The 22,324-nt window shown below is 40.5% G+C and overlaps 1 protein-coding gene across 7 annotated transcripts in view; it reads left to right on the top strand.

Annotated features, from left to right (window-relative positions):
* Nucleotides 1-22,324, top strand: part of GTF2I (general transcription factor IIi) — a 110,834-nt gene that overhangs the window by 12,452 nt on the left and 76,058 nt on the right. For all 7 annotated transcript variants that reach the window (XM_045460129.1, XM_045460128.1, XM_045460127.1 and 4 more), the window contains exons 2-3: nucleotides 15,072-15,175; nucleotides 18,636-18,774. In XM_045460129.1, coding sequence (XP_045316085.1) covers nucleotides 15,077-15,175; nucleotides 18,636-18,774 — 238 coding nt within the window. In that variant the 5' untranslated portion in view covers nucleotides 15,072-15,076. The remainder of the gene's footprint in view (nucleotides 1-15,071; nucleotides 15,176-18,635; nucleotides 18,775-22,324) is intronic.

The raw sequence follows: 22,324 nt of genomic DNA on the forward strand, positions 1-22,324 counted from the left end.
AAAGTAACAAGCTCTCTGGGATGTTTCAAAATTTGAGGGGCAGTAAGAGTTGGGCAAGAATACCAGTCACTAGTAACATTTTTTAAGTGTTTTTTATGTGTTTGCTATTCTTTTTTTTTTTTTTTTTTTTTTTTTTTTCAACGTTTATTTATTTTTGGGACAGAGAGAGACAGAGCATGAACGGGGGAGGGGCAGAGAGAGAGGGAGACACAGAATCGGAAACAGGCTCCAGGCTCTGAGCCATCAGCCCAGAGCCCGACGCGGGGCTCGAACTCACGGAGCGCGAGATCGTGACCTGGCTGAAGTCGGACGCTTAACCGACTGCGCCACCCAGGCGCCCCTATGTGTTTGCTATTCTAAGCGCTACCTGAATCAGGGCACTTGTCAGAGCAATCAATCCTGTGTCCCAAGGAAGGCAGGCTTTATTAGGACTCCCATTTGAAAGTTGAGGAAAATGAGGTTGTGGGGATGCTAACTAATCCAAAACAATCCATAGTGAGGGACAGGTTTTTTGATTTTTGTTTTTTAAAGATTTTTAAGTAATCTCTACATCCAGCATGGGCGTTTGAACTCACAATCCCCATATCAAGAGTTGTATGCTCTACCAGCTGACCCAGCCAGGCACCACAAGGGATAATGTTTTGGTTTTGTTTTGTTTTTTTTTAAGTTTATTTATCCATTGAGAGAGAGCACGCACAGGCATGAGCAGAACGGTAGAGAGAGAGAATCCCAAGCAGGCTCCGCAGTGCAGAGCCCTACGCGGGGCTCCATCCCACTAACAGCAAGATCATGACCTGAGCCCAGTCAAGAGTCAGATGCTTAACTGACTGAGCCACCCAGGCGCCCCCTAAGGCATTGTTTTAGTATAAACTTAAGTAGTTGGATTCAGAGCCCAGGCTTAACCACCACGGTATACTAATTTCCAGTTCTGATAATAACGTTTATAAAGTATAGGTAATGAGGGGCTCCTGGGTGGCGCAGATGGTTAAGCGTCCAACTTCGGCTCAGGTCATGATCTTACAAGCTCATGAGCTGGAGCCCGCCACTGGGTTCTGTGCTGACAGCTCAGAGCCTGGAGCCTGCTTCTGATTCTGTGTCTCTTTCTCTGTCTCTGCTCCTCTCCTGCTCACGCTCATGCGCGCGCGCTCTCGCTCTAAAAAAAAAAAAAAAAAAGTATAGGGAAGATATTAGTGATAAATTAGTAATTTTACTTAACTGTTAGTAAAGAAGATAGCTACAAGGTTGAAAATCACGTACGCATACCTGGGGTCACATTATCGATTACATATTCTGACATGCATTCTATCCAGTGATCTACTATTTGATAGCATGCAGTGGGACTAAGTTCTAGTATTGGGAGAAAACACCAGCCAGGAGCCCAGTGTTCACTGTTGAATTCAGCACGTGTGAAGAGTGCTCACTATGCAGGATACCACTGTGTTGGTGCTGGGGTGCGAGGCTCCCCTCACCTACCCATTGACAGAAGTACGGTCAGTGGCAAATACCGTCCAAACTAAAAGACCCCGGGTTTACCAGTTGATGTGCAGTCTGTAGAGAAATTTGATAACCTTTGAAGTGAAGTGTGTGTATGTGCTTTCGCTTCTGGGCTCCCCTCTTTCAAATGTAAACAGAGAGAAAAACAGCCCATTTCCAGTTTTATTGAAGCTAATAGAGACAAATTGTAATCAATAAGTTACTATTTAACATCCTTTGCCTTTCTCCCAGTTCTAACATTCTACTTACCTTTGATAGCAAAAACAGCAAGACTTTAACACCCATGAAATAAGGCAAAAGTAGAGAAATTTTAATTAGCTTCTTCGTTGGCACATAGGTACTTAGTGCTTTAAAAATTATTTTGGAACGCTTGTAAACTTACAAAATAGTTACAGGAGCAGCAAACAAAAATTTCCCACACACCTGTTACCCAGAAACCTCATTCAGGTTTTGCCAGATGTTACTTTGTAGCAAAAGGGTCTAATCCAGGATCAAATTTTCACCCAGGTGTCTTGTCCCTCTAATACACCTCACTTTATTTTTTTTTTTTTTAAATTTTTTTTTTTCAACGTTTATTTATTTTTGGGACAGAGAGAGACAGAGCATGAACGGGGGAGGGGCAGAGAGAGAGGGAGACACAGAATCGGAAACAGGCTCCAGGCTCTGAGCCATCAGCCCAGAGCCCGACGCGGGGCTCGAACTCACAGACCGTGAGATCGTGACCTGGCTGAAGTCGGACGCTTAACCGACTGCGCCACCCAGGCGCCCCTAATACACCTCACTTTAGAACAGTTTCTCAGTCTTTGAATTCTGTACTCTTGAACTTTTTGAAGGTTACAGGGTAGTCATTTTACAGAATGTCCCTCAATTTGAGTTTGTCCATGCATTTAGGCGGGAGTATCACAGTTCTAGTACGTTCTGTTGGTTGGCACATGATATCTGTCTGTTCCCTGACTAGTTGTTAACTTTGATCACTTGGTGTGTGCCAGGCTTGGCTTTGTTAATAAGTATTTTGTGTGGAAATAATTTGGGATAATGAAACTCTCTCTTTAGAATTGAGGATAAACTTTTTCTCTAGAGGCTGGGAATTTTTATTTTGTCCAAGTCTTTGAAAACTAAATGTTTTTCTGGAATTTAAATACTGTGAATAGTGGCATTTGGGGAACGTTAAAAGTCAGATTAAATTTTATAGTAGGTGGTGTGGTTTGAAAGAACATGGAGAATTAAGAAGTCAGATCTTGATTAGATTCTACTTAACAATTCTGTAATCTTGAACAGTTTACCTTGTTTTTCCAAGGTATAAGCTGTTCTTAGATTTTATTTTATTTTTTTAGGGGTATCTAAATGTTTTTTTAACGTTTATTTATTATTGAGAGACAGAGAGAGACAGAGCATGAGCATGGGAAGGGCAGAGAGAGAGGGAGACACAAAATCCAAAGCAGGCTCCAGGCTCCAGCTGTCACCACAGAGCCCAACAAGGGGCTCGAACTCGCAAACTGTGAGATCCTGACCCAAGCCAAAGTCGGATGCTCAACCGACTGAGCCACCCAGGTGCCCCTGTTCTTAGATTTTAAAAAGAAGTTCTGCTTGGGGTGCCTGGGTGGCTCAGTCAGTTAAGCGTCTGACTTTGGCTCAGGTCATGATCTTGGGGTTCATGGGTTCAAGCCCCACCCACCTCCGGCTCTGTGCTGACAGCTGAGTCTGGAGCCTGCTTTGGATTCTGTGTCTCCCTCTCTCGGCCCCTTCCCCACTCATGATCTGTCTCTGTCTCTCAAAAATAAGTAAAAACATATAAAAAATTTTTAAATACAAAAAAGTTCTTTGTAAAATATGTCAGGCAAATGTCCCCCTTGTCATAAACACGTCAAGTTAATTCCTTTGGTAGCCTTCAGAAGACACATGAATAGGGTCAGTGAGTTACCTTAAACACGTTTTCTGTAGAAGCTACCGAGTAGATGTAATTAGAACAAGTGGTAGCGTGTTGAGAAAAATTTGAGACACAAATCCTGTGTTTGCAGTCCAAACTGATTGTAGTCAGTGCATACTGACATTTTAGGGATGAATGTTTCTTCTCCTGAAAAACAGATTTTTTAGCTGTTAGTAATTATAAGTAGAACGTGAAGGTATTAAGTATCATCAATTGCAAAGGTAGAAAGACTTAGGCAGCCTAGAAGATTGTCAGAATACAGTATTATAACCCAAGTTAATCTTCATGCAACTAAATCTTGTTAAGGATAAAGATGGCTGATCAAACTATTAGATCCTTTCCATTTATTTTAGGGACCATGTTATGGCAAAATGTGCAACATCCCAGATGATGAATTTTAACTTTTAGTTCTCATCATTTTGAAGAAACTTATAAATAACTATACTTAAAGATTTGGTTTTTAAATAATTTCTATACCCATTGTAGGACTTAAACTTTACACAACCTTGAGTGAAGAGTCACATGCTCCACTAGGTGAACCAGTCAGGCATCCCAACAGTTCATTTATTTTATCTATTTATTTTAGAGAGAGAAAGAGAGAGAGAGAGAGAGGCAGGAGAGAGAATGAATCTCAAGCAGGCTTCATGTTCAGTGCAGAGCCTTACGCAGGGCTCCATCCCGTGACCCTGGGATCATGACCTGAGCTGAAATCAAGAGTAGTGAGCCACCCAGGGGCCCTAACAATTTATGTTTCTAAAAGTCTGAGATCCCATTTTACTTTTTCCTTAGAATTAAATGATACTTGAAGTTATTTTATACTTCTCACTGAAGACGTTTTTGTTAGTTTATATATTTTAGACTAAGATGGTGCTTTTGTCAAATTTTGTCAAAACTTGACTTTAAGGTTTCTAAATAAAATGAGTTGGTAAATTTGCATTTTACCTCATATGCAAATAATAACCTGTGTGACTAGATCTCAGAGAATGGACACAACTGGAACTGATACCAGAAAACCAAGGAAGAGATCATCTTAAATACTGGTCCAGAAAAAGACCGTTCATGATAACGGAAAGTCACACGGCATTTTTTTAGCATATCATACTCGTCTTGTGTGTAGTGCACCCAGCAAGGGGCTTGAACTCACGAACCTAAGGTTAAGAGTGACGTGCTCTACCAACTGAGCCAGCCAGGCACCTCCCACACTGTATTGAAGGGTCGAAGTCAATAATTGAAGAAGTTTGAATGAAAGATTCAGCTATTTGAAAAGATTCAAGATTTTACTCTTGGTCAAAGTATTCCTTGTTTTGTTTTGTTTTGTTTTGTTACTTAAGCCTGATAAACAGTTACAGAGTTCAGTACCATTATCTGTCCTGAATTGTCTGAATTCTGAATTCTGTCTTCCATGGACAGTATCCTAGTGGTAGATATTTTAGCCACTTTTGAAATTTTTTTGTTTTAATTGATCCAGATCTGGCTGGGTTTTTTGTACAAAGCATTGAGTTAGAAAAGTTCCTGATTTTTGCAGTCTTGAAGTTTATTTCACCATACTTAAGTAAATACACGGGTTAGATCTTAATTTCTTAAAAATAGCTGAGATAACCCTAGCAGTCTGCGGAAAAATTTGAAAATAAATAAAGTTTTTGAGAATAGAATAAAATAACGGGCTTGGTACTTCTATCAGTTTGAATCCATTTCCTCCTGGTTGAGAGTAGCTCCTGGGTCTTAGATTTTTTAACTAAGATTTGACCGAGTCAGTTCTAAGGGCTGTTGGTAGTTGTTAGAGGAGATATGTTTCCTGATCGTGCCTGTCAGCATTTTGTGACACAAATTACGTGTTCATCTAGACACTAGGTTTGTAATTCATTTTTTTGCTTTGAATCAAATCCTTTATTTTCTTCATAGAACGTGACTGATGTTGATATATATAAAGTATTCTTCAGTGTCCACCGTCATCTTTGTTTTATGGACAAAAAGGATACTTTCCTTTTGCTTCAGTTTGTTTACAGTGGGTGGCAGTTAATTTACTGCCTCATTAAGATTGCCTAGTATTACAGTTTTAATCCCTGTGTAATTATTTACTTTGGGTTCCTTTTTATTTAACCTGTTTTTCTTTGATTATTATTGTGCATGAAAGAGGTAATTTGGAGACCCAGATTCCAGTTGCTTGTTATAAAATTAACTTTCCTTATGACCTTAGCAAGACAGCTAATCTTTCTGGGCTGGGCCTCTCATTTATAACATAATGGAGCAGGGAGGTTGCACCAAAATATGTTGATTTTTTTTTTTTTTTTCTTGACCTAAGATTATGTGTTATAAGATTGAAATGGAAAGATAACTTGTTGAAATTAACAAAGTAACAAAAAAGAAATAGGGCATGAATGTAATTAAAAAAAAGATAGGATCAGTGTAATCTAGTACCTTCCCCATTTACCAGTGGGATCCGGAGCTTAGATTTGAATCAGAAATACTGAACATTCAGTAATATTTAATTTTTTTTTTAATTTTTTTTAACGTTTATTTATTTTTGAGACAGAGACAGACCATGAACGGGGGAGGGGCAGAGAGAGAGGGAGACACAGAATCGGAAGGAGGCTCCAGGCTCTGAACCATCAGCCCAGAGCCTGACGCGGGGCTTGAACTCCCGGACCGTGAGATCGTGACCTGAGCTGAAGTCGGATGCTTAACCGACTGAGCCACCCAGGCGCCCCAGTAATATTTTAGAGATCACCATAATAAATATTAAGGACCTCAGGGTTTGTTGTTCTTGTTGTTGTTAGAGTGATAATGGCACGTGTGAAAATCTTCACGATTTGACTCACTATAAAATATTTTTTGTTATTTTGCTGTTTAGCATTAACAGCAAGGATCAATAAACTAAAAGCAGAAGTATGGCCAAATGAAAATTTATATGGAATTAGTTACTGGCTTATTTTGAGGTAGAGCAGATCAGAACAGTAAGACCACAAATAAACCTAATCCCTGAAATGGATCTCCAACAAGAAACAGAAGAAGATTGTAAAGAATGACTGGAGTCTGTTTTCAGAGAGAGAAAATAGGCATCACATCTTAAACAATAGCTGACCAGGATACAAGACCTATGAAACAGCAACAGGCCAATTAAGTTCGTCTTTGAAACTCATAAAGGAGAATTAAGTCAAATGAGGAAAGCAAAAATGAAGTCAGACAACACTCAGAGTGGACGAATTAAGGATATTGAAAAAATGGGAAAGAAGATACAGCAGAGTGAGGTGGCTGCAGGCAAGCACTGTTCTGCCTTTTTATTTATTTTTTCCTTTAGTAAGCTCCACGCCCAACGTGGGGCTTGAACCCACAGCCCTGAGATGAAGAGCTCAAGAGTTGCATGCTCTACAGACTGAGCCAGCCAGGACCCCCAACTGCCTGACTATTCCATGTGGGTCTGGCTAGACTGCCAGCCCCAGTGTGCCCCAGATAATCTTGTTCTGCCCAGCCACTGTAATTAGTCTAGGCTGGGGGCAGGCTGGGGACACAAACCCCCAGAATTTCGTGCACAACGTGGTAGATACAATAGTCTGCTGCCTCTGAGATCACGGTACCAGGTGTGTGGTAAGCTTAAAGATACATGTGGCCTTCATCTCTGCCTTAGGGAAGAAACCCATCTGCTCAAGGACACTATTGGAGTAGAGCAAACTCCAGTGACATCTTGTGTTCCTGGATCTAGCTGCATCTGGAGCTGGCGCAACCTTTAGGCTGAATAATTAACTAAAACAGTAAAAATTCCCTTCTTGGTGGTTTGAAATAGGAATTTGTTCTAGCAAATTCATAAAGTTATTCTTCAGAATAAAGAATATCATAAGCTGTGGTTCCCAAAGTTGGTGGAACTAATAAGAATGTTCTAAAATTGTGTAACAGGGGCTCCTGGGTGGCTCAGTCAGTTAAATGTCCGAGTCTTGGTTTCAGCTCAGGTCATGATCTCATGGTTCGTGAGTTTGAGCCCTGCTTCGGGGCCTGCGCTGGCAGGGTGGAGGCTGCTTGGGATTCTCTCTTCCTCTCTCTCTGTCCCTCCCCACTTGTGCTCTCTCTCTCTCTCTCCCCCTCTAAAAATAAACATTAAAATAATTTTTAAGAGATTATAAAACAAAACTGGTAAAAATAACAAAGTTGATAAGATGGAAACTTGGAAGGGCTAATACAGAAAGGCTGCTAGGAAAAAGAAAGTGGGAACTTAGATAATAGAAATGAAAAATCACTTTTGTCCTGAGGGTCTCTACCAGTTTTACCACCTTGTGGGATGAGAGGCTCAGAAATTGAAGCCCAGAGCCTGCACAAAACATGGGGGTCAAATAGACCTTTTTTTCCCCCTAGTAAGACTCCAGATTGGATGAGGGTGATTAAGCTAGTCTGCATCCCTATTTGTGGTCTTTGTTAACATCTGGGTGGCCCAAGGAACCTGAAGCCTTGAACTTGGATTATGGCGATCCAAGCAGGTAGTGTTCCTAGATACCTGGAGGGACCTGTCTTAATCCGAGGCTGGTGGGGAGGGGCAAGGGAGAGGGAGAGAGAATCTTTTTGTTTTGTTTTGTTTTGTTTTATTGTATTTATTTATTTTGGAGGCCGGGGAGAGAAAACAGGGAGAGAGCGAATCCCAAGCAGTCTCTGTGCTGTCAGTGCCGAGCCAGAGGCAAGGCTTGATCTCACGAACCGTGAGACTGTGACCTGAGCTGAAGTCGAGAGTGGCACGCTTAACCGACTGAGCCACCCAGGTGCCTCCAGAGAGAGAATCTTAAGCAGACTCCACGCTCAGCTCAAAACATGATGTGGGACTCAGTCTCATGACTGTGAGATCATAACCTGAGCCAAAATCAAGAGTCTGATGCTTGACCAACTGAGCCACTCAGGTGCCTCTAGGGTCCACATTTAAAATAAATGTTTTTAGCAATTAAAAAATATATTTTTTAATGTTCGTTTATTTTTGAGGGAGAGAGACAAAGTGTGACTGGGGGAGGGGCAGAGAGAGAGAGGGAGACACAGAATCCGAAGCAGGCTCCAGGCTCCAGGCTCTGAGCTGTCAGCACAGAGCCCGACGTGGGGCTCGAACTCATGAAACGCAAGATTATGACCTGAGCCAAAGTCAGATGCTTAACCAACTAAGCCACCCAGGATCCCCATTAAAATAATTTTTTAAAGAAATGTTTTCTTCTTTTTTTTCTCTTTCTCCTCCTTATGTTCATTTGTTTTGACAGAGAAAGCTCAAGTGGGGGAGGAGCAGACAGAGAGGGAGAGAGAGAATCCCAAGCAGGTCCTGTGCTGTCTGCTTGGAGCCTGATGCAGGGCTCTAACTCACGAACCACGAGATTATGATCTGAGCTGAAATCAAGAGTTAGATGCTTAATCAACTGAGTCACCCAGCCCCCCCCCCCCCCCCCCGCCCCGGGAGTGTAAAAAAAAATTTTTTTTTTTAACATTTATTTATCTTTGAGAGAAAGAGAGGGAGTGTGCAAGCAGGGGAGGGGCAGAGAGAGGGAGACACAAAATCCAAAGCAGGCTCCAGGCTCTGACCTTTCAGCACAGAGCCCGACACAGAGCGGGGCTCGAACTCACAAACCGTGAGATCATGACCTGAACCAAAGTCAGACACTTAACTGGCTGAGCCACCTAGGCGCCCCAAAAATAACTTTTTAATGTAAAGTGACCAGCACATAGTAGAAGATAATCAGGCATACATGGGAACAAGTACCATGAATATGAGCAAGAACCATAAGCAATAGAAATACAGCTAAGATTTTTTTTGAATTATCAGAGACCATAAAGCAACCACCTCTGTTATGTTTAATTTGAGAGACAGCACGAGCAGGGGATAGGGACAGAGGAAGCGAGAGAGAGAGAATCCCAGGGAGGCTCTGTGTCCACTGCACAGCTCAACATGGGGCTCAATCCCATGACCCTGGGATCCTGACCTGAGCCAGAATCAAAAGTTGGATGCTCAACCAGTTGAACCACCAGGCATCCCTTACCTCTCTTATATTTAAAGACGTATGTCAGGCTTGAAAGTCTCTAGGGAGTAGGAGACTAAAATGTTACATAACAACAAATAGGAATCTTAGAAATGAAAATTGTGAACAAAATAAAAAGAAAGAATTGGTGAAGCAGAAAGTCTGAGGAAAGAGTTTACGAAAGAGGAAAAATGAGAAAAATGCAGAAGAGGGTATGAGTCTTAGTTATCAGCACCCATTCCATCTGAGTCTCACAGGATGGCAGACAGAGAACGGGACAGAGTCAGTATCTGAAGAGGTAACAGCTGAGAATTTACCACAAGGAATCCTCATTCGAGAAGCCCAGTGAATGACATACTGAATAGAAAGAAGGGCGATCTAGATGCATTGAAGAAAGAACATCCTAAAAACAGCAGGCATACAGATGGGGATTATCTTCACAGGATGGAGGCCAGACTATAATGAAATAACCCGAGTGTGCTGAAAGTAAGAAGTTCTCAACCTAGATTTCTGTTCTAGTGAAAGTATCTTAGAAGAATAAAGGACTTTTAGCACACAGAAGTTTGCCATGAGAAAGAAAGTTTGAAGGATTAACTTCAGGCAGAAGGAAAGTCTTGAGGTGCAAAGAGAATAAACAAAGACTCTTAAATGTTTGGTTAAATAAAGATGAAAGATTGAAGCAAAAATGATGCTGCATTTGGAAGTACAGAATTAAACACATAAAACAGCCGAAAAAACATAAAAACACACAAAAAAATATTCATTCGTATAATAATAATCAGAATTGAAAACCTGGATTGGGAATGAAAATTACTGATAGTTTTGGTAGAACATGTGACTCAACTTCAGGATCGTGAGTTCAAGCCCCACTTTGGGCATGGAGCCTGCTTTAAAAAAAAAATTATTGATAGTTTATGCAAATATGAAACCATCAGACATCAGTTTAGTAATGGATCTAGGATCTGAGTCACCTAAGAAGAAATATAAATAATAAAACTATGAAAAGTGTTTCTTTAATAAGCAAGGAAATTCGACTACTTTGGTAGTAATAAGGTATTCATAGTGATTAGGTCATAGTTGTGCATCCAAAGTGTTGGTGAGGCTGGTGAATTTAGCATAATTTATTATTATTCTTTTAAATAATGTGCTTTTTAAAAATAATCTCTACATCCAACATGGGTTTTAAACTTATGACCCCTAGATCAAGAGTCACATGCTATAGTGACTGAGCCAGCCAGGCACCCTGAATTTCATATATTTTAAACATTTCTGTAAACAGTGTAAAAATTTTGGTGTGATATATCAAGAGCTATAAAGATGTTCATACAATTTATCTCTTTCAGTATGAAGAATTTTAAAATATGGAAATAAGGCAAAAGACATATCTATTTAAAAAAATTTTTTTAAATGTTTTTGAGAGAGAGAGAGAGAGAGAGAGAGAGAGAGAGAGAGCGAGCGCCAATGGGGGAGGGACAGAGAGAGGGAGACTCAGAATCTGAAGCAGGCTGCCGGCTCTGTGCCCCAACTCGGGGCTTGAACTCACAAGCCGTGAGATCATGACCTGAGCCGAAGTCAGATGCTTATATGACTGAGCTCCACCCAGGTGCCCCAACAAAAGATATATTTATGAAGATGCTTAGAGAAATTGTTATGATTCCATTTTGATGGGCTGTTACACAGCTGGGATGAAGAATTTATGCTATAAGAATATGTAATGTGGCAAGTAGATGATGCTGGCTGATCATGGAGGCAAGGTCATTGCCCTGATAGGGGGTTAGCCTCCTTGGAATTTTAGTAATTTATCCTGAGAGTCTATGTCCCTGCTGTCTCATGGGCATTTTAATCATAGCGTATCATAAAACTGTATTTCTGTGTTCCTCCTCTCAGGACACCTACCAGAGATGCTACAGGTACCACCATGGTGGCTCAAGGGGTCATGAGAATTACTTCTCACAAATAAGGTTAAATGAACTTAGGCAACATGGTGTAATCTCTGTAGCAGTATGGTTTTTGTGATGATGGAAATGTTCTGTGATCTGCAATATAGTAGCCACTAGCTACATGTGGACACCGAGCTCTTGAAAGGTAGCTAGTACAACTGAGGAACAGAATTTTAGTTTTTCACGAAAATAGTTACATGTGGCTACTGGCTACCATATTGGATAGTATGGATAGTACATCTCTAAGTATTGGACACCCACTGGGTTGTTCCTTGACCGTTGGTCTTCTGCCTTGGATGACTGCCTTATAAAGAGATCACCTTTTTTCTGTCTACCACCCCTCCTTTACTAAGACCGCATCAGAGATACACAATGGGGAGTGAACACAGGTTACAAATCCAGAAACCAGAAGTCATTTTCTTGTCTAACGTGGGTTCACCCTATGAATTGTCGTAGGTCAGTTCTTCTTCCCTGCCTGTATATAAAAGACTCAAAGGGATCCATTCTGTTTTTGTATTTACTGTCTTATGGAGTACATGATTATTTTGTTCATTTTCCTTTTTGTTCCAGAGAATATCACTGATGAAATTCAGAGATACAAATATGCCTATTTGCATTCCTTGAGCACAGAGCTAACTGCCCTATTTTAATGGTGCTTTCAATGGTGCTTTTTTTTATTGTTCATTTCTAGTGACACACACACACACACACACACACACACACACACTCTTTTTAAAATAAAGCAAGAAGAAAGACTACATGGGTTCTGCTCAAGTATTTTATGGGAACACCGTCTCCTGTGAAGTTCTTTTTTCTAGGTTCTGTGAATACTTCTGTTTTGCTTTTGTCCTCTCTTTCTCCCTTACAGTGACTGTCACGTCTCCTGTCCCATAAGCTTGTGTCAGCAGCCTGGCCTGGTGTGTGTCCCTTGTATCTGTCGTTAGTGCCGCTATGTGATGGCAGTTCCTTTCTGGGAAAGAGGAGAGAAGGGCAGCAGTTGCCCAGGGAGGGTGCCAGGGAGTGTTTCTTGAGTGGTCTTGACTCAGCTATCCAGGGAAATGACCTCTTGGGGCGGACAGAGAACCATTCAGAGAATTTCTGTTGTAATGCGGATATACACACATTTCTTGAGAACAGAAAGCCCCAAACAAAATTCATCCTTCCCCATCAAGCTTGACGGGACTGGTCACCTCCAAGGTTCTTCCCATTGAACATTGCTGTGATGCCTCCTGAGTTCTGGTAATGAAATAGGACCTCTCGTCGCCTGTGGCACCCCCACAGGGCTGTCGGCGTGGCCTCTGTCTCCTGTTTCTTAACACTCATTGAACACGAATGACCTCATGACAGATTTCCAGCAATTTAGGGTGAATAGTGGAAATAGCAGTGGGCAGAAACTTTTGTCCTAGTGTTGTGTTCTGGCACTGATAGTGGCTATATGACCTTGACACATCACTGCATTCGTAAAATGAGAACATACCTCCTCTTTCCCTTGCTGGAGAATTGAATGAAAAGTGAGATTATGAAGAAATACTATGAGAAATAATGACGGTATATCTTAGGTGAATGTTCTGATTATGGCAAATGATATGGCTTTGTTGTCCATTTTTACTGAACCACATTTTATTTATTTATTTATTATTTATTTATTAAAAAATTTTTTTTGTAATGTTTTTATTTATTTTTGAGAGACAGAGACAGAGCACAAGTCAGGGAGGGGCAGAGAGAGAGGCAGGCACAGAATCCGAAGCAGGCTCCGGGCTCCGAACCGTCAGCACAGAGCCCAACCCGGGGCTTTTGAACCCACCAACCTCGAGATCATGACCTGAGCTGAAGTCGGACGCCCAACCGACTGAGTTCCAGGCGCCCCATTGACTGAACCACATTTTAATATAAATTTACTTTAACTTAGTTATCCGAGGGGCACCTGGGTGACTCAGTCAGTTAAGCGTCGACTTTGGCTCAGGTACTAATATCATGGTTCACGAGTTCAAGCCCCACATGGGGCTCTCTGCTGTCAGCACAGAGCCCGCTTCGGATCCTCTGTCCCCCTCTGTCTCTGCCCCTCCCCTGCTTGCACTGTCTCTCTCTCAAAAATAAACATTAACCAAAATTTAAAAAAAAAACTTATTTGTCCAAGAGGTAAGAATGGGACCAAAGCTGTTAGGGAAAATGATTTCTAACCATTCTCTTGCTTAATGCTGCTTTTCTTGACTCCATCTCCATTCAAGATAGAGATCTTGTTTTGGAAAACAGAATTGCTTCTATTTGTTCACAGATCCAGGGATAAGTAGTCATTATTTTTGTTACTGTCTTTCATTGTCAAGTTTTAATTCTTAAGTATCTGTGCTCTGTTACTTTTGTGTGGGCCCGAGCCTGAGTAGAGGAGGGCCAGAGTGAGAGAATCCCAAGCAGGCTCCAGGCTCTGATTCGGGGCTCGAACCCATAAACTGCAAGGTCATGACCTAAGCCGAAATCAAGAGTCGGACGCTTAACCGACTGAGCCACCCAGGCACTCCAATTTTAACCATTTTTAAAAGTACTTCCCTGACATTATGTGCATTCATTATTGTTCCGCAATCATCACCAGTATCTAGTTCCAGAGCTTTTCATCATCCCAAACTAAAACTATGCTCACTAACAATAAATCCCCGCCACTCAGTCTTCCTAGTCCCTGGCAACCACCGTTCTACTTCCCGTCTCTACAAATTAGACGAATTTGAGGTCTCTCATGTGAGTAGAATCACAATAGTTGTCTTTTTGCGTCTGGCTTATTTCACATAGAAGAATATTTTCAGGGTTCACTTACATTGTAGCATGTTTCAGACCTTCTTTCCTCTTTAAGGCTGAGTTCTATTCCGTCGTATAGATGTATCACATCTGCGCATCCGTTCAGCTGACCGTGGACGTTTGGGTCATTTCCGCCTGTGTGGCTGTGGTGCGTGATGCTTCTGTGAACATGGGTGTAGACCCAGCTGAGTGCCTGCTTTCAGTTCTTCTGTGTATATACCCACAAGTGGAATTACCGTGTCACGATAATTCTGTTTAATTTTTCTAGGAACTGCCAAATTGTATTCCACCGTGGAACATCATTTGACATTCCTAACGGCAGTGCACAAGGGTTCCGCTTTCTCCACATCTTCGCCAACATTTACTATTTGGTGTTTATGTGTTGTATTTTTACAGTGTTTCAGATTCCGCCGAGGCTCCTTGCTGATACCCGAGTATCAGAAAGTGTTTTCCAAAGAGACCGATAGGCTTATTATAAAGGAATCTTAGATATCGTTTGTCCTGCAAACTATTTCCTCAGTAAGAAAGAAGAAATTCTCTTCTACAGCGGCAGTCTGCTGTACCCACTCAGCGTGGGCCTGGGACGAAGGCCGCTTTGCATCCACGTCCTGTGTTGAACTGTCGTAAACTGTCACTGGATTGTGGAGTTTACAGTCTCCTCTCACTCTCACTTGGGAGAGATTTTAACTGGTTGTGGGTGACATCTGAATTTATTTTGGGGGGTTATGCTGACATATTATGGAAATTAGTGGGACAGTTAGGGGATAGATTTTCTATCTTAGAGGGTAGGAGTTTTTGACAAATCAAATACTCAGTCTCTGAGCCTTATGTTTTCTCTCAGGCAAGAAAACTGTAAATGAGGCCATCTGTGGGGGACCCTCACCAGCTCTGAACGTATGTTTAGAAGAACATTGTGAATTTCTGCCGCTCACTTTCTTACTGCTTTCCTAGGGATCATGGCCCAAGTAGCAATGTCTACCCTGCCCGTCGAAGATGAGGAGTCCTCGGAGAGCAGAATGGTGGTGACGTTCCTTATGTCTGCTCTTGAGTCCATGGTGAGATGGCCTTACCGTCCTATAAAATTTTTATAGTTGGATAGGATTGAGCCGGTGGGTGAGACTGATTTGTTTTTTGTAAACATATAGTACGTTTTCTGGTATAATAAGAAGAGGTTTTTTGCTTAAATAATAATTATGGATTTAAGCCTTTCAAATCATTTTGTTACCATGTTTCAGAATATTCTTAACTTCGGTTAGTATTTTATGTTTTACATTCAATTGCAGTTGTTTACCTACCAATATCTTAGGCAATATCTTGTTTTGCAAGCATTAGCTTTGAATTTATGTGTAATATTTGGAGCCACTCAGAGTGAGTTTGTATATTCTAGGGTGGTGCTGGTGTTTCATTGTATCTGTATAAAGAACACTGGCAGGACATGGAGGCCCTGAGAGCCTGCTCACTGTTTCTGTTCATATGTGCTGTGACTCACAGTGGACCTTACTCTACCGCCTTTTACTGCGTATGTAGTGTGTTAGCTCTTTATTTTTAAGAAACCTGTATCGTGTACTTGATTATAGGAAACTATTAAGTATTCTTCTTTTGCTGTATTTTTGTATTACTGTGATGGTAGTAATACAACTTAATCATGTTTTTACAGAACTATAGCTAGAAACATAGTATTTCAGCCTGCAGATTTCTATGCGTCAGACTTAGGTATTTTCTGATGTTGAAATTAAATATAGTATACTCTAAGTAGGAGGAGGCTATGTATTTTCCATCCTAGTTATTGACTAGTATTAGATAGCATTTAATCTCACAGGTGTCAGTATAAAATGATTTGTGGGTTGGTTACCCTCCCCGCCTTAAGGCATTTTTTTCCTTCTTTGTACTATTTGAGAATTTTGAAAAATAATTTCCTTAAAGACAGAAAGTTTAGTATCTGTTCAGTGGCTGTATACTGTTACTTTCTGAACGTAACTTATTTCTACCTTGTGTTCCTAAAACCAGCCAACATTTGTAGCTATAATGTTATTTTATTTACTTAAAAAAAATTTTTTTTAACGTTTATTTTTGAGAGAGAGGTAGACAGACAGAGTGTGAGCCATGGAGGGGCAGAGAGAGAGGGAGACAGAATGTGAAGCAGGCTCCAGGCTCTGAGCTGTCAGCACAGAGCCTGATGTGGGGCTCGAACCCACAAACCATGAGACCATGACCTGAGCCGAAGTTGGACGCTTAATCAACTGAGCCACCCAGGTGCCGCTGTTTTATTTCTTTTTTAAATGTTGATTTATTTTTGAGAGAGAGAGACAGAATGAGGGGTAAAGAGAGAGGAGAGAAAGAATCCCAAGCAGGCTCCACACTGTCAGCACAGAGCCCGATGCAGAGCTCAAACCCACGAACCCTCAGATCATGACCTGAGCCAAAATTGAGTCAGACGCTTAACTGACTGAGCCGCCCAGGTGCCCCTGTGGCTGTAATGTTAAATGATAGGTTAGAGATTAAATTCTACTCTGTTTATTAAAATAATTTTCTTTAATACTATACGTAGAATAACATGGTCATATAGGGCCCATTCTCTTCCTTTAAACTGTCTTTATAATTTTCTTAGGCAAAGTCACTTCATTATTCTCAGCCTTTATTTCCTCCTCACATTCCTGGTTGTAAATTATGAAGTATAATTATAGGTGTATAGGTCAGTTTCATCTTTCCTTTGGCTCATAGATTTCTTTGATCTGATCTTTGGGCTGTACATGCATCTTGCTTTGCCATTTCATAAATACTACCTTTGGTGACAGGAATGTCCAACTAAGTGTGGATAGTGGAGTAGGCAAGCACCCTGTCCATACCTAAGTAAGTAAATAACACTTCCTTTTGGGTGAGCAGCCACAGTATATCTCATGTAAATATAACATAACGAAATTATAGGATGGCGTTATTCTTCATGCTCAGAACAATTGTTGACTCATCTCTAGGTCAGAAGTTCTGCACTGTGACTTTATTATATTTCAAAAGATATCTGATCATCTCAGTAGTTTTCAAATTATACATGATAATGTTGTAGAGCAGTATTATGCAAATCATTTTTATTTAAGAAATTAGAGAATGGTCCTTGTGTAAATAAAAACCAAATAGAGGAAAGCTGTGGTTTGCAACAAATGATACTGAGAACATAGAGTATTTGGTCCAAACAAAACAAATCAACAACAAAAACCAAAAGAAAACCCAAAAAACTTCAAGTGTTTATTATGTACCAAGTTGAAATTCTAGATGAGTAAAAAAAATAATATATCAGCGCAAATTTTAAAAACCAGAAGAAAAACTATATAATTGTATATTTAATTTCATAAACAGCTTTTCTGTGCCTAAAATAAGTGAGGTACTTTTGTGCATCAGTAGGGAAACAGACTACTAACGTAGTAGAAGAATAAGCAGAGTATATGTGAATTTATAGAAAAATATCTCAGGTACAATACTCTTTAATTTTGATACTAGCTAATTAGTGGATTATTGATTATACTAAGATACCCTCTTAAAATGTTTCTTGAAATGTTACACTGTATCATTTTTGAGATTTTTGTGAGTTCGCTCTTGTACAAGCTCAGATGGGAGCGTAAACTGATAGAACCTTCTTGGCAGTCTGCAGTAGGTTTTGAGAACCTTAAAAGTATTTGCTTTCAGAGTCGAAAGTTTTTTGACTCTTGTTTCTATTTTGTCCCCAGATTATTATTTCAGTGTTATTTTAAGGAATGATACTTAGACTCGCCAATATTTCCAATAATATTAGTACTAAATGAATTATTGTACATCCATAAAATGGAATGTTACAGAAGTTTTTAAGATTTTTAAGAACTTTTAAGTTCATAGGAATATACTTAGGAGAAGCCCTGCTTAGTAAAAATATACTTGCCCAACACGATTCCCATTGTGTATATTCATACAGAGATACTTCTGGGGGTGGGATTATGTGGTAGATGTTGTGATGTGGCTTCAACTTCCCTTTAGGACTGATGGCACTAATTCCCCCAGCTGCTGTGAGCATTCGACACTCCCCTGCCCAAGGTCTCCCCTTTCTTTGGGGGGGAGCATCCCAGCTCTGGAGCTCCCCTGATGCAGCTGCACCAGTGATCAGCTCTCCCTGTGCCTGTGCCGAGTTCGGTGCCCCTCACGTCTCATGGGTGTTGCTATTGAGAGTACCCACCAGTAAGCCCGTGTGCAAATCTGAGTCTGTTTCACGGGGATTTGGCCTGTAACAGATTGCAAGGGATTTCTGCCTTGTTTTCTTAAAAATGCTGCTTTCTCCTGTTTAAAATTGGGGTTCAAAACTATGTAGAAAGAGAGCTGCTTGTAAAAAATGGTGACTCTCTTCTTTATGTGATTATCTAAGCCAGAAACTAGGAACTTCATCTAATTCCAGATTCTGTAGTAAGAGTTGAAGTGAGATGTTTTATTCATCCAGCAGAAATAGTACTTTTAAACACCTGTATGTAACATAAGGTTTGCTTATTTGTATTTCAGTGTAAAGAATTGGCCAAGTCCAAGGCAGAAGTGGCCTGTATCGCAGTGTATGAAACAGATGTGTTTGTCGTTGGAACCGAGAGAGGACGTGCTTTTGTCAACACCAGAAAGGATTTTCAGAAAGATTTTGTAAAATATTGTAAGTATTATATTTTTATTATACCTAAGTATTTATGGATAACAAATGTCTTCTTTTCTAAAGCAGAATGACATTTATACTAAAAGGGTGTTCTAAAATGTCTACAGAGACATGCTCCAAACGAATCACAGGCATGGTAATCTATAAGGGTAAATTTTACTGAAGAGTGTAAGAAAAATGGTGAATGTGTACTGTTCTGTGTTCCTTTCTCGGCATTACTTTGGATTAGTGGCACAAAGAGAGAAGGTAGAGAAATTTTGAATTGATTTAAGGTTCTTATTTAAATAACATTTATTTTCTTGATAGATATTTGGTGTGTTCAAAACAAGTCTTTCAGTATGCATTAAATTTGTGTAAGCACAATGCAAAGTTAGGTCTCTGATTCTCTTAGTGGAACCAACTGGTCAGAGTCCTCAGTGAGTTTTGGGATCCTCCAGTTGGGAGTTCATCCAGTTGGTGAGAACTTACTAGATACTGGCACAAATGCAGTAGAGAAATGTGCTGTAGGATGTTAATACCTATGGCCCTTCACAGACCCACAGTTTCTGTATCTGTGTTGTATTTTTGTTTTTGTTTTTAAAAATTTTTTTAATGTTTATTTATTTATTTATTTATTTATTTATTTATTTAATTTTTTTTTTCAACGTTTATTTATTTTTGGGACAGAGAGAGACAGAGCATGAACGGGGGAGGGGCAGAGAGAGAGGGAGACACAGAATCGGAAACAGGCTCCAGGCTCTGAGCCATCAGCCCAGAGCCTGACACGGGGCTCGAACTCACGGACCGCGAGATCGTGACCTGGCTGAAGTCGGACGCTTAACCGACTGCGCCACCCAGGCGCCCCTATTTTTGAGACAGAGACAGAGCATGAATGGGGGAGGGTCAGAGAGAGAGGGAGACACAGAATCTGAAACAGGCTCCAGGCTCTGAGCTGTCAGCACAGAGCCCAACGTGGGGCTCGAACTCATGGACCGCGAGATCATGACCTGAGCTGAAGTCGTACACTTAACTGACTGAGCCACCAGGCGCCCCTTCTGTATCTGTGTTTAACCTAACGCTGTCCACAGGTTTTATGTTGACTCAATGATATAGCTTCTACTTCAACATGGAAAGAGAACAAAATGGTGGGGATGTCTGTTTATAGGCATTTAATATACGTATATATCTTTTTTTTTTTAAACGTTTATTCATTTTTTTTTAAATCTTTTTTAATGTTTATTTATTTTTGAGACAGAGAGAGACACAGCGTGAGCAGGGAAGGGGCAGAGAGAGAGGGAGACACAGAATCTGAAACAGGCTCCAGGCTCTGAGCTGTCAGCACAGAGCCCAACGTGGGGCTCGAACTCACGAACTGCGAGATCATGACCTGAGCCGAAGTCGGATGCTTAACCGACTGAGCCACCCAGGCACCCCAAACGTTTATTCATTTTTGAGAGACAGAGACAGGTTGTGAGCAGGGGAGGGGCAGAGAGGGAGGGTGACACAGAATCCGAAGCAGGCTCCAGGCTCTGAGCTGTCAGCTCAGAGCCTGATGCAGGACTCAAACTCAACTGGGAGACCATGACCTGAACTGAAGTCGGCTGCCTAACCGACTGGGCCACCCAGGTGCCCCTCCTAAGTATATATCTTTAAGTGCCAAACTTAAATTTCCATTATCTAGTTAGATCCAATTCATGATAAATTGAGTGGATCATGGGTGAATAAAATTAGTTTTCTTAATTTATTAATTTCAGTTGTCAATTGTATTTTTAGTCCTTTAAAAAAAAATATTTTCTCTCCACTGCATGCCTCCCTCCACCCCCACTATAATCTTTATAAGCTTTATGGCAGTATAATTCATTAAAAATTTTTTTCATTATTTCTGATCATTTTGAGAATTTTAAGGCTTCGATTATGTTTGTGTGTTTAAGTTTATAGTAATAATGTTTTGATTATGTGTGTATCAGCTGCCATCTGTCCCATGAATACTATAATCCCCCTGGCAGCTGTGTTTATATTCCCGTTCCCTACACTGCCTTGCTTATGTGGTTCTCCAGTGGTTAGAGCTAAGCATTAGGGGGACTTGTCCTCAGTTGCAAACTGTAGTCCCTGCCTATTAGTATTCATACTTTCTTTTTGTTACCAATAATTCAGTGCTCCAGAGAATAATCTTCGGATGTAATTCTTAAGTGCATAATATTTGTTTGTAGAATCTATTTTGCAGATAAGGATCAATAGTGGTCTTCTGTAACCTAATCAGTAGGTTTATGAGTCAGTTTTAGAAATTCTTGGGGGAGACTTGTCTTTCCCAGGGGCTGGAAAAGCACTATCCAGGAGAAATAATATGATGCGAATCATTCCTAGAATTTGAAATTTTTTAGTTACGACATTCATAAGAAAGAGAAACAAGGGAAATTTATTTAGTGGTTATAGTTTAACCCAGTCTATTTAAAACATTATCATTCAACATGTGTGATCAACCTAAAAATTATGACTGGGATATTTTGCATACTCTTTTTTTTGTACTAAGTTTTCAAAATCTAGTATGTATTGCAAACTTACAGCACATTTTAGTTTGGACTGGTACATTTCAGGTGTTCAGTAGCCACACACAGGTGGTAGACTTTTCCAACCTGGACTGTGTTTTGTGGTGGTGATAATCTCATATTCAAGTTTGTAGCTGATAAATTACTCTAAAGACATGTCTTTTTTATTTTCTTTTATTAAATTTTTTTTAATGTTTATTTATTTTTGAGACAGAGAGAGACAGAACGTGAATAGGGGAGGGGCAGAGAGAGAGGGAGACACAGAATCTGAAACAGGCTCCAGGCTCCGAGCTGTCAGCACAGAGCCCGACACGGGGCTCGAACTCACGGACCGTGAGATCATGACCTGAGCCGAAGTCGGACGCTTAACCAACTAAGCCACCCAGGCACCCCAAGACATGTCTTTTTTAAAACTACTAGTAGTTAATTTTTACTTTACAGAATTTCTAGTTATAGCAACACTTATTTCAGAGATGATGATCATTTCTTACTATTTTTATTCAAGACATTTATATCTTACGTTTTTATTTTTAAAGCTTAAAAAATTATTTATCTGTCAACTAAGCCCTGTGCCCAGCATGCGGTTCAAACTCACCAGCCCAAAAGATCCAAGAGTCGCACACTCCACTGACTAAGCCAGCCAAGCTTAATTATTTTTAAATTCCCCTTCATCCCTTTTTTTCTATCTTTTTATAACAAATCATAAATATTAGAATATAGAAGAAACATACCTGAAACCAACATTGCACTGTATGTTAACTAACTAGAATTTAAAAATTTGAAAAAAATAAAATAAAGCGAGAAACAAAAAATATAGGAAAAAATATTCTTTTTAAAAAAAATTTAAGTTTATTTATTTTTGAGAGAGGGAGAGGAGAGAGAGAGAGAGAGCGCGAGCGAGCGAGCGCGCGAGCGAGCCAGGATGCCAAGCAGGCTCCATGCTGTGTGTGCGGAGCTCGAGGGCTCAGTCTCCTGAATCGTGGGATCATGACCTGAGCTGAAACCAAAAGTCCAACATTCAACTG

This window comes from Leopardus geoffroyi, chromosome E3 (genome assembly GCF_018350155.1).
Source record: "Leopardus geoffroyi isolate Oge1 chromosome E3, O.geoffroyi_Oge1_pat1.0, whole genome shotgun sequence".
In the NCBI taxonomy this organism is placed as follows: domain Eukaryota; kingdom Metazoa; phylum Chordata; class Mammalia; order Carnivora; family Felidae; genus Leopardus; species Leopardus geoffroyi.